Source organism: Ctenopharyngodon idella, chromosome 1 (genome assembly GCF_019924925.1).
Source record: "Ctenopharyngodon idella isolate HZGC_01 chromosome 1, HZGC01, whole genome shotgun sequence".
Classification (NCBI taxonomy): Eukaryota; Metazoa; Chordata; class Actinopteri; order Cypriniformes; family Xenocyprididae; genus Ctenopharyngodon; species Ctenopharyngodon idella.
The window spans coordinates 11,630,733-11,643,123 of record NC_067220.1 but is presented as its reverse complement, the minus strand read 5'-3'; the positions used below and the strand labels follow the sequence as shown (position 1 = coordinate 11,643,123).

Sequence of the window (12,391 nt, the reverse complement as noted above, 5' to 3'; positions counted from 1 at the left end):
TTAAACACAAAGAAACACAAGTAACAATTTAAAACTTCTGCTTTGTACAAATTACATTTAAAGACTGAAAATTACACTAAAATTATTTCTTTCTCTACAAAACCAACATTAAACAATATAGGATCTTAATACACACTTCACTATCTTTTCTAAATTCTCTGTATTTAAGGATGATAAAGGAAGAAAATAGTCTTACCTGTAGGTGAGTTCACTTTGTCTCTTCTCAGTACTGTCATAGATGAATTCAACACAGAGAGCGTATAAATCTCTGTTCACATGGTTCCACACGCCACAGCACCAGATGTGGTCAAGAAAAAGGATCCCTCTAGCAGACGTTCTTAGATAGAGATCCTCTGTTGAGGTATGTCTGTATGTTTCTATAACCTTACACACACTCACACACTCCTCTTCTCTTCTTCTGTTGATCATCAAGATAGAGAGGCACACCTACCTGTACTTCTCAGCAAATGAACAAACAAATAATTCCAGCACATGCAGTCATCACCTATGATATGCCATCCATGAGTGACTCAGACAAGGACTGTGTGTCTGTGTAAGTGAGAGGATGTGTGTCAGGTTTTTAGTTCTGTTGCAGCGCTGTAGAAGGAACCTTAATTTGTCAGCTCTACTTGCCTTGGTGTAACTTAAGCTTGGGTCTCATTCCAGCATAAATAATGTAAGCACAGAGGCCTGTTACTACACAAGCTTGCACACACACTGTCACACTGTCAGACACACACACACACACACACACACACACACACACACACACACACACAAATCTATGGTGGTGAATGCAGGCATGAATGCAAGTGTGTACTAACTTGTGATTGGGCTACACTCCCTCAACATTTGAAGAAAATAACAAACTTAAAATTTGGTTACATCTGTTTAAACTAAAATTACCCTTAATAATGGTTAAGTGCAAGAAATGGTTAAGTGATTTTGACTTGAAAACAACATAAACAAAAATTCTAAAACATGCTTAAAAAAATATGATTAGAAGTGATTTGTTTCATAGAAATTAGCAAACACACACACACACACACACACTTTTTGTTTTCATTTTTTATCGAGAATTTTTTTTTATATAATTAAATGCAACATTTATTTCATGCACCTGTTAGAACAACCATGTAAGTACTAAGTAATAAGTAATGTGGCAGTACCGTGGAACAGAATACCATGGTACATTATCCAAAAAACATGTCATTACTATGGTACTATGACCAAAAATATATGCTAACACTGTGGTACTTTTTATGTGATAAATATTATCAAGAGTATTTAATAAACAGTTCTGGACCAGATCCAAATACGTTTGTCGAGATAGTGATAATTAGGCTATTCCTCATTTGATGGTAATTCACTTTCAATGATACAGATACACAACCTGTTGAGGACTGAAAAGTAATGACTTGCTGATTTATAGGTTACTAATTAGCAGTTGAATATTTCATACATGATCACTAACAATCAAAGTGTCACTGGAGCACTCGCACAGGAGTAATTAAAAATATTGACGTAAGGTTGTAACCGTAGAAGTGACCAGGTCAGCGCCAAGAACTGGTGTTACCTGGCATCTAAGAACTACTTAAAAGCTAAAGTCCACACTGACACACTCTAATTTCAGTGATTAAAAATGTAGTGGCTTCGTCCCCAATTGGAGTAAGTGCAAAGGTGAATAATGATAATTATCTTAAATAAGCATATGGGTGTGTATTTGTGAGGGTGTGTGTACAATTAAGACCAAACCCTAGAGTTCCCTTGGGTTCCCTTTGGTGACCTGCTGACATCTATGAGAGAGAGAAAGAGAGAATTAAGGATTAATAGAAGAATGGTTTTGACTTTTTAGCGGCTTCAAATGGAAGCAACAACCCTTTAGCTTAATTTGCAACTTTATAACTAAGTCAGAAGGTATTATGACTTGCATGCTTAGGAAATATTTTGTACTGTACAGTGAGTGTACATAGATTCAGTTCTAAAATAAATGTAAACATGACATTATTTGCAATAGAAAATCAATGAATGCAATGGAAAACTATTCACCAATTTAAGAGTTGCTTAATTGTCAAAATGCTTTTTGGAGGCACCATAGCTAATCACGATGCTGTAGGGCAGGCCTATAATTGAAATGCTTTTCAGTATGTTATACTGCCACCATATGGAGCACAAAGGTATATGCCTAAAAACATGGGAATACAAACCATTTTCAGCTGTCAGTTTCATATTTCAGATAGCAGTGCATTTTAATTAATCGAATAATAAATACATCTTAGCTGTAAAAACCATACCAGATTTTTTTTATTTTTTTTATTTACTTACAGTAATTTTTGAAATTGAAATTAGATTCAAAAGTCATAGCTTTAATAGGCAACCAGTTTTCAGGCTTAAACTGCAAATTATAATTGTTTTGTTTTTTAAAAAATTTTTTTTAACAATTAACATTCATCCACCCATTCTTCAAACTGTTTGTCCTATAGGGTCGTGGTGATCATTTCCCAGCAAAATTAACATTATTACTCTAATAACAACTTTTAACTTAACTAAACCTATAACAAATGTCAAACAAACCCATGACAATAAATAAATATTAGCTTTATTGGTGTGGAATTAGTGTGGAAAACTGTTTACATTTATAATAATAAAATCATTTATATAATAAAAATGAATTATCTAATAAACTTTAGCTCAGAACTAGAACTGATATATTTAGCTTAAGTATATATTTTTCTATACTATTTTAATTTTTTATGTGATCCATACTGTCAGCAGACAGTGAGAGGAAGAATTATGAATATGTAAAAGTGACTGATGACACAATTGTGCACAATTTAATTGTGCACAATTAAAATGACATGAGGACATTGTTAGAACTCATAATTTATTTAGGCTATTATTGCTATATATCTCTATAGTTCGATAAGTTATGCCAGGCAGCAGGTGACAAAATGGAGGATAAAATGATAATTTTATGATAATAAATTAGCCTATCATCTGTGGGGAAAACTGTAATGAAATCATCTGTATGAACCTAAACACTCTTCAGCTCTTATTTTTAGTAACTACATTTTTATATAAATAAAATATTATACAAATTATATATATATTTGCTATAAATGATTATATTTTCTGTTGAATGTTACATTTTCTTTATAAAAAATAGTTAACTAAACATTCATTTGCAGAACATGTAACCATAAATTCAAATAAAGTCTCTTAGTATTTTTGTATGCACAAAAGGATTAAGACTTTCGGTCCTGAATGACTCTAATGGCTTTACGAATCGATTGAGTAAACGATTAAACAGCTACATTTCAGAATACAGCACCATATTAGGTTTAGTGCTGTTTTGTGTGTCACATACAGTACGTTCACACACACAAAAAACATTTTATTAATGAGAGTAACAAATGTATTTTGAACTAACCTAACTCACTCCCAGCCTTACAAGCGCATTGTGAAGTAACGTTACTGGTTAACTATACTTTGCTGTCACCAGAGCTGGGTAGATTACTTATGAATTGTAATCAGTTACTGATTACAAATCACATGACAAAATTTGTAATCAGTAATATAATCTCTTAGATTACACATTTTTGGTAACGTAATCTGACTACTTTTGGATTACATTTAGATTACTTTTGTGCTAACCCTTATTTGATGTCACATATATTGTAGGATAATCTTGTACTATTTTGACAGATACAAAGAAAAAATATAGTTAAAAAAATATGTTCTATTCACCAACAAGAGCCTCAACAGATTCTTTTTAAAGTGCAATGTATGGACAGTTAATACTTCAAAATACTAACACTAATGTACCTGTTAGTGTTTGCTGATAGTAACACTGAATAAAACAAAATCACATCTTATGATTTTAAAACATATTTACTTAAAATTAAGTAAATTTAGAAAACATAAACATTACAAAAACAAATATTCTTGTTGTGGCTATTTTCTGTGCACGATTCCAGACCCCTCCCCTGGAAAAACTCGAATCACGAACGTATACACGGCAGGTTTATTATGAAAAAAATATAAACGTTAAAAAAATGAAAAATTAGGAGAATCAATGAATTGTGAAGAACTTACTGCCATTGTGTAAATACTATGTAATCATGTAATCTATAAAAAAGTAACTGTAGTCTGATTACGAGTATTTTAAAAAGTAGTTTACTCTAATTACAAGTACTTGATTTTTGGAATCTGATTACGTAAACCAGATTACATGTAATCCGTTACTACCCAGTTCTGGCTGTCACATATGAACTGTATGACATCTGACGATTTTAGATACAGTCGCTGTCTTTTACCTGAGCTGCTTTCATTTGTTTTGCGGCCTGTGCGATCCAAAATGCTGCCCACAACTCAGCTTTAAAAAAAAAAAAACGTTCAAACTTGCTGTTCGTTAATTACGTCGAGTCGATACTTGTGGAAGACGCCATCTTTGATTATGCACTTTAGTCGCTGTCACTATGGTTACAGGCGTTAGTAGCAGCTCGAATATTGTATGCAAGCTGTTGCATGGAAAAGACAGTTTAAGATTCACACTTGTTGTAAATTTAGAAATTAATACCATCAAAGTACTGAGAGAGCGATTAGAGAGCAGACGGCTCCATATTCTTTTGAATCCAATCGATCTCGCGGTACACCGTGTTGCCACCTAGTGCCGAACGATCAAGATATACAGGAAACCGCAGGTTATTGAATCTTATCGGTGAACTGATTCAAAAGAATCGAGTCACCAAGATGAATCAAAATCCCCACCATTATTTAACACTGCCATGCGCGCGCTCGTCTATGGGTGTGCACGGTGACGGCAGGCTCCCGTGAACGCGCTCAGCTCTCCTCTTCCGCAGAGTATCGCACAGCAGCAGCAGCAGCAGTCAGCGCGCTACACTGTTGGGAGGATGGATGGAGCGGGCTCGTTTGGTGCGGGCCGAGCCGGTTCGGCCTTTGATCTGCTTACGTTCGTCAAACAACCACAGACAATACTAAGAGTGCTGGCATGGGTAAGAACAACAGGCTATGTATTATGATTGGCAGGTTATGCATTGCCGTTTATGTTCCGCTTTTAATGGTCGATTATTTTAACGGGTTGATTTTCCACCACTCGTTATATATTTTTATTATTTTGACAATTTGCATTACTTTAAGAGCGTTTGTAATTATGTAATTTCATGATTGGGTGTTAGGAAGCTATCTTCTATACGTGAACGCGCGTCAGATGTTGCTGTGGTAGTGACGCACGCATTGCGTGCGCGCAGTTTTTTAAATGGCTGTAGTGCCACTGGTTGCAATATTTGGGTCACTCTTAAAATTTGGTGATAAATATGCGACTTTCATAATAATATGATTAATAAAAAATAAGTTAATATTTCATGAAAAAGATTGCAGATAAACCTCATAAGATCTTCATTCTAGGCCTATCTTATTAAATAAAATGAAAGTTCAGAGGAAGAGACTGTGCATATGCTGATGTCTCAACCAAACTGTAAAGTCATTGATTCACCTTTAAATGTCTTGTTTCCACTTGGTTTATTTACATGTCATTGGTCTGACTAATAGTGTTTTTACATACTGTTTTTAAACACAAAATCACAAAATATTAATGCCAGATCGCATTTAAATTCTAAGAGACATGATTTTTTTTTCTTTTTCTTTTTATAGGCTAATAGTAGTAACTAAGACCAAGTTATCAAAGCTGTATTACAGGAAAATATACATATACTGTATCGTTTTGGCAGAAACTTTTGTTAAAGGCAGAGACCTTTTACAGTATAATGAACTAACCGTATTAACTTCATGGATGACAGATATGTTCCTAAATAGATCTGTACCTAAGGGCAGATGAAGAGAGTGTTCTGAATTAAAAAAAAAAAAAACTCCATACACTGTAACATTTTTTAAAACTGATTTAATTCAAGGCATGTTATTTAATGATTGAATCAACCTGGCTACACTAGTTACACCAAAAAAAGGGCTTCCTAGAGGCATGTTTAGAGGCATGTTGGATGTTGCTTCTTCCTTTAACAATGTTTCATCCAGCCAGCCAATAACCAAAGCAGCTGCAACTGTTTCTATGACGACTGCGTGATGTGATGTATGCGTCAGTATATGGAGTTTCATTGCCAAAAATAGCACATGATTCCTGAGCATTGCTACTGATTTTCTCTTACTGTTACTCCAACACAAGCACACACACACTTTTTTGGTGTGGTTGAGTGTGTGATCTGTTGCATTAGTGTGAATTAGCCACATTTTCTCCCTGAGGTGTAAATGAAATTCTTTCTGGGGAAATGCATAACACTGTACGGCATCGGTAAAGAGAATGATGTGTCACTTCCATTTAGCATGTATAATATAAGAGAAGAAAAGCTTTGATGCCTTCTGAGAATGCAAATAATTGAAGGGGTTTTATTAATTTAACATCAAGGATGAAGTTTATGGACCTGTTTTTGTGACTCATGTCTTTTTTTTCACTGTCTCTCTCCAGATCTTCTCCATGGTGGTCTTTGCTTCTATAATAAATGAGGGCTATGCGAATATGGGCAGCGAGCGACTTCACTGTGTCTTTAATAAGAACGCAGACGCCTGTAACTATGGCATCACTATAGGAATTGTGGCTTTCTTAGCCAGCGTCTTCTTTCTGGCCCTGGACGTCTACTTTCCCCAGATCAGCAGTGTCAAAGACAGAAAGAGAGCAGTGCTGTTGGAGATGGTTTTTTCAGGTAAAAATATTCGGTTACACTTCAGTATGGCAAAAACATATTCACTATTAACTATAACTTTTGCTTCAATAAACTCCTAATTTACTGCTTATTAATAGTTAGTAAGGTTTCTGTAGTGTTCAGGTTTAGGTATTGGGTAGGATTAAGGGATGTAGAATAAGGTAATTCAGCATAAGGCATTAATATGTACTAATAAATAGCCAATATACAAATAATATGCTAGCTAATAAGCAACTAGGTAAAAGTGAGAATTGAACCCTAAGTGTTACCAAATATTCAGTCATGAATCACTTTGATTTTATGTCTGAAGATAATTAGTTTATTCTGATGCAGTTACAATAATATCCAGTGAGTGATTTTTATTTACTTGTACATTTACAGGCACTGATACAGGCACCTATTTGAGATGGGAGGAGAAATTATACGTCAATGCTTTTGCGTTCTCTCGCAAATGTTTTGCATTCCCCTCAGAAACTTTCCGTTTGCTCTCAAAATGTTTGGGTTCCTCTCAGAAACTTTGCGTTCACTCTCAGAGCCTGTCCACACAGAGACGTGTTTAGTTGTATACGTAAAAAATTTGTATCGTATCGGCGTTTCGTCCAGACAGATCCGGCTATTTGGGAGCCTGAAACCACTATTTTTTGAAACCGGGTCCCAGAGTGGATAAATCTGAAAACGACACCCTTGCGTTTTCATGTGTATAGCCAATCTGTATATTTTGTGAAATGACGATGTCATCGCAAGGTTTGTGCACATGCTCCAAGTCTTCTTCTCCTTTTTTAGTCCATCTCTGTGGCAGAATTACAGCACCACATACTGGTCTGGCATGTATACTACATCGTTTTGTTTGGTTTCAGTGGTTTTGCGTGTACGCAGTTATTTCTTGAGACGACGCCGTGTTTACGGTTGAACGAGGAAAAAAAAAAGATCGGATGGGGAAAGCTCTGGCTTTGTGTGGATGTGGCATAAAAATGTTTGCGTTCTCCCGAGAAACTTTGAATCTTTGCATTCTCTCTCAAAATGTTTTGCGTCCCCCTGAGAAACTTTGCATTCATTTTTAAAATGTTCGCGTTCCCCTGAGAAACATTGCGTTCGCTCTCAAAATGTTTTGTGTTTTCCCCAGGAAACTTTGAAACTTTGCGTTTGCTTTCAAAATGTTTGCATTCCCCCAAGAAACTTTGCGTTTGTTCTCGAAATGTTTGCAGTTCCCCGAGAAACTTGCATTCCCCCAAGAAACTTTGCGTTCGCTCTTAAAATGAGAAACGTCTCAGGTTACGCATATAACCATGGTTCCCTGAGAAGGGGAACAAGACGCTGCATCCCCACAGCACCCTCTAGGGGACGCAGCATGGGTTTCCATTCGAAAGTGAACGTCTCAGGTTATGCATGTAATGATGGTTCTCTGAGAAGTTGAATGAGATGCTGTGTCCCCTAGAGGGCGCTATAGGGAAGCAGTGAGAGTTCCCATTCGAAAGGGAACTTTGCGTTCACTCTCAAAATGTTTGCGTTCCCCTAAGAAACTTTGCATTCGCTATTAAAATGTTTTACGTTCCCAGAGAAACTTTGCGTTCGCTCTCAAAATGTTTGCATACTTTTTTCCTCCCTTCTCATATTTTTTCATCACCATGTCCATTTAGGGGCTTCATACACTGATGACCACTCAAAGTAAATTTAAAATATGCTTTTTGAATTTTTTTATGTGAAACTTTGAGTTTGTGTTCCCCCGAGAAACTTTGCATTCGCTTTCAAAATGTTTTGCGTTCCCCTGAGAAAAAAATAAATAAATCAAAAATCATTTTTTTAAAGACAATATTTGTTATTTCTCCCACACACATTTTCCCATCTCTTCTCTTTAGGATTTTGGACGTTCCTTTGGTTTGTAGGATTCTGCTTTTTGGCCAATCAGTGGAGCCGTACGTCCCCTAAAGAGCTGCCGCTGGAGCAGGCGTCAGACGCAGCACGAGCAGCTATTGCCTTCTCTTTCTTTTCCATCCTTACCTGGGTAAGACATCCCACCCTCCCAGATACATACAGTCACAACTACGTTCATATTTGAGTGCCAATGTTGGTGTTTGTGTTTCAGGCGTATCTATGTCTGCTAGCAGTGCACAGGTTTAAGAACATTGCCTTTATGGAGGATAAACAGAGGCTTTTGTCCAAACAGACTAACACTCTCTCAATAGTGTAGATGTAGATTTCATGTTTCACTCTCAAGTGCACTCTAAACTATGCTAGTCTGACGGTAGTACAAAGTGCTATCAATATGGTTAATACAAAGCATCCACTCTATAATAACTTAGATCTATAACAAACATTATAAATCTACAAAGCTTAAAAAACAAGAATAATGTGTCATAAATATTGGTATAATAATGAAACAAGTACTAAAATTTGTAAAGATTTCATATTATTGAACTGATGTTATTGTTATTGAACTGATTATTATGATGCCTAGTTTTATAAATATAAGCATATTTGTATACATATATATTTTAATGATAGACATGATGATTAATCGATTAATAGTGTAAAATAAGTGTAATTAAACTTTATTAAACTACGTGTATATAGTCATTAAGATTATAATATAATAAGAAAAGTTTCTTGAGCACTAACTAAGCCTATTAAAATGATTTCTAAAGGATGAATGTGAGTAATGGCTATTGAAAATTCAGCTTTGACATTACAGGAATAGATTACATTTTAAAATCTATAAAAAACCAAAAAAAAAAAAAAACAGTTATTTTAAATTGTACTAATATTTGACAGTATAACTTTTTAAAAATTTTGGATCAAATACATGCAGCCATGGTGAGCATAAGAGACCAAAAACATAAAAAAAAAATCACCCCAAACATTTGAACCGTGGTGTACATGTAGACATTTGGCCACTGTATATCAATGTATGACGATAGCATGCTTTATGACACATTATGATTGCTGTAAAAGCTGAAAACATTCCGAAAATTAATAAACCTACCTGAAGTGTTTTTCCCCCCTTTTAACTTTTTTAAATAAACCTGACTGATTTCCAGGTACACAACAATACAGGCTGTACTTCCATCCTATATATTGTCTACTTTGATTAAAGTCAATGACAGCTATAAAGGCCCATTCACACCAAGGACAGTAACTATAACGATAACGTTAAAGATATAGTTCTAAAAATCGTTCTAAATATAAAAGAATAGCAGAGTCTATAACGATAGCAACACAGAGGATCAATATCGTTGGAATCACTTTAAGAACAATTTTCTTTCCAGCTGATGAATGAAAAAACACCCTGACAGCCAATCAGAATCCATCCTGCTTTAAAGAGCTCGAGCATTTAAAGCGGCAGACAACAAAACTGCAGCGCGTGCTTGTAATAAACAGAACGATACTGTCCGCTGGTGTGGACACTAATGTAGTTATTGTTATAGTTATCTTTATGCTTATCATTCTTGGAGTGAATGTGCCTTAAAGGTGCAATGTGTAAATCTTAGCGGCATCTAGTGGTGAGGTTACAAACTGCAACTTACGGCGCTCACCCCTCGCACCCCTCCCTTTCGGAGAAGCTACGGTGGCCGTCTGGCCGACACAAGACAAAGATGTCATCGTCTGAGACAGAAGAGAGTAGCCTGTGTGAAGCTTCTTACTTCTAACAAGCTTCTCTTCTTCGTGCGTATTCAGCGTAGTGACAATGCAAGCTGCCTCTAAAAACACAAACAATTTAGAAGAAGAACAACATAGTGACTAAATGTGCTATGTAGAGGGCTGCTGTAGAAACATGCAGGTGTTGTGCCAAATTTCAACCCCCTGCCAAATTATTACCCCCCTTGTTGAAGTCGCTGCTTGATAGCCTAATCTTAACCCAACACCTACTCCTAAACCTACCAATACTAGGGGGGTAATAATCTGGCAGGAGGTCGAAATTCGGCACAACACCGGCGCATAATGGCGAATTGACATGGAAGGAGTATGAGATAGAAATGGCTCATTCTAAGGTAACATAACAGTTCATTATGTAAGGTCTTTATGCACCACTGAAAACATAGTTATGTATATTATATTGCATTCCTGTCAATAGATCCTCCCAAATTTTACACATTACACCTTTAAGAATGAACTTCTTCTTCTAGATCTAGTCAGAAAACATTGTTATTTTGTGTTTATACTGAAACTTGATTAACTCAAGCATTCCAACTAACTCTTGCTACTATGCTTGATACCTCAAAAGCTTGGTTATCTTTCTCACTAACATGTTAATCAGACTAATATGCATAATCCTGCTTATCTTGACTAGGCGGGCCTTACGGTGTGTGCTGTTCAGAGGTTCCTGCTCGGTACAGACATGACACTGTTCTCCACCGAGCCCGTGGACGGTCAGGCACCCAAGCAGCCGTACCCCTCCAATGATGTAATCGGTCAGACTACCATCCCCGTCAACGCTTACCAGAGTCCACCACTCATCGAGACCGTGGAGACCCGCCCCCCCGGATACAATATCCCGCCTGCGTTTTAATCCACAACCAATCAGAAGACAAGGAATATAGCAGCGCTAAAGGACAGAGTATAGACTGCCGTCAATGTTAGCTAAATGTATTGTATCGTATCGCATTTTAGTAACAAGGTGGCGAGGGGATGATGCTCACCTGTGTAGTCCGCACTATAATACAGAATTAAATGATAATGTAGTCTCACGTTAACTTGAGCAGAAGTGGATGTTTTGGGACATTGATTGTCATTGCCTACCCAAACGTTTTACATTTACAGTCAGCAACGAATTATTGTCAAAATCACAATGTGCAATTTATTTAGTAAAGCATTTTATTATTATTACTATTTATCTAAAGAAATGAAAAATAATTAAAGGTGCACTAAGTAATGCTTTTGGTCACTTTTGCGATAGTAAAAAATAATTTGTGACCGATTATAAAATGAAAATGTATTATAATATTTAAATAATATAAATTATTATAATGAAAAATAATAAAAGGTAAAACTTTTTACCAGTTGCAAGATACCTAGTGCGCCTTTATGTATGATAAAGAAAATACATTATACTTATTTTTATTATTTTTGTGTTTCTGATTATTAAATAGCATCTTGGCTTAGCTGATCGACAACTGTACCAAACGATACATCACATCAATGTTTACTGCTGTTAAACCAGTGCTGTCCATGTCATTTGTGTCAAAATATGTTTTTGTTAAGAAAGAATTAGCAAATTTTGATTTTTAAAAGTACTTATGTCACTATCAAGAGAGAGAGAGAGAAATAACGAGAAATGGTCAGAGAATGAGCAAATGAGTGTGTGTCTCAGTCTCTCTCGGTGTGTGTGTGTTTGATGATGGACTCTTGGAGCAGTCGGAGACATTCCAGATGAGATAACTGAGATTACTGGAACAGACTGTTTACTTTAACAAGCATACTTGTCCATATGTGTGTGTGTGAGTGTGTGTGTGTGGGTGGAATGTGTGTGCTTGCTCTAATTCTGTCTAATTGCATGATATGATAAAATGCCACAAATTCCCCCTGAAGCAGAGAGGTAACTGTTATATTTTGTTAATGGAAGAAGTTACAGTGGTTATCAAAGTCTTTAAGGTGACATATACAGTACCATGAGGTCCTGAATAAAGATGAGCCAGTACAGTGAACCAGACTGCTGGATGCCA

The 12,391-nt window shown here is 36.0% G+C and overlaps 1 protein-coding gene across 1 annotated transcript; it reads left to right on the top strand.

Moving 5' to 3' along the window:
* The first annotated feature begins 4,810 nt into the window (after positions 1-4,810).
* On the top strand, positions 4,811-12,391 carry syngr3b (synaptogyrin 3b). Its single transcript, XM_051900197.1, has 4 exons — positions 4,811-5,015; positions 6,500-6,734; positions 8,591-8,736; positions 11,020-12,391. The coding sequence occupies exons 1-4, from the start codon at positions 4,914-4,916 to the stop codon at positions 11,236-11,238; spliced, it is 702 nt and encodes a 233-aa protein (XP_051756157.1). The 5' UTR covers positions 4,811-4,913; the 3' UTR covers positions 11,239-12,391.

Coding starts and splice junctions, on each gene's coding strand:
- syngr3b (XM_051900197.1), top strand. CDS start 4,914: ATGGATGGAGCGGGCTCGTTTGGTGCGGGCCGAGCCGGTTCGGCCTTT. Junction 5,016..6,499: donor TACTAAGAGTGCTGGCATGG/GTAAGAACAACA, acceptor GTCTCTCTCCAG/ATCTTCTCCATGGTGGTCTT. Junction 6,735..8,590: donor GTTGGAGATGGTTTTTTCAG/GTAAAAATATTC, acceptor TCTTCTCTTTAG/GATTTTGGACGTTCCTTTGG.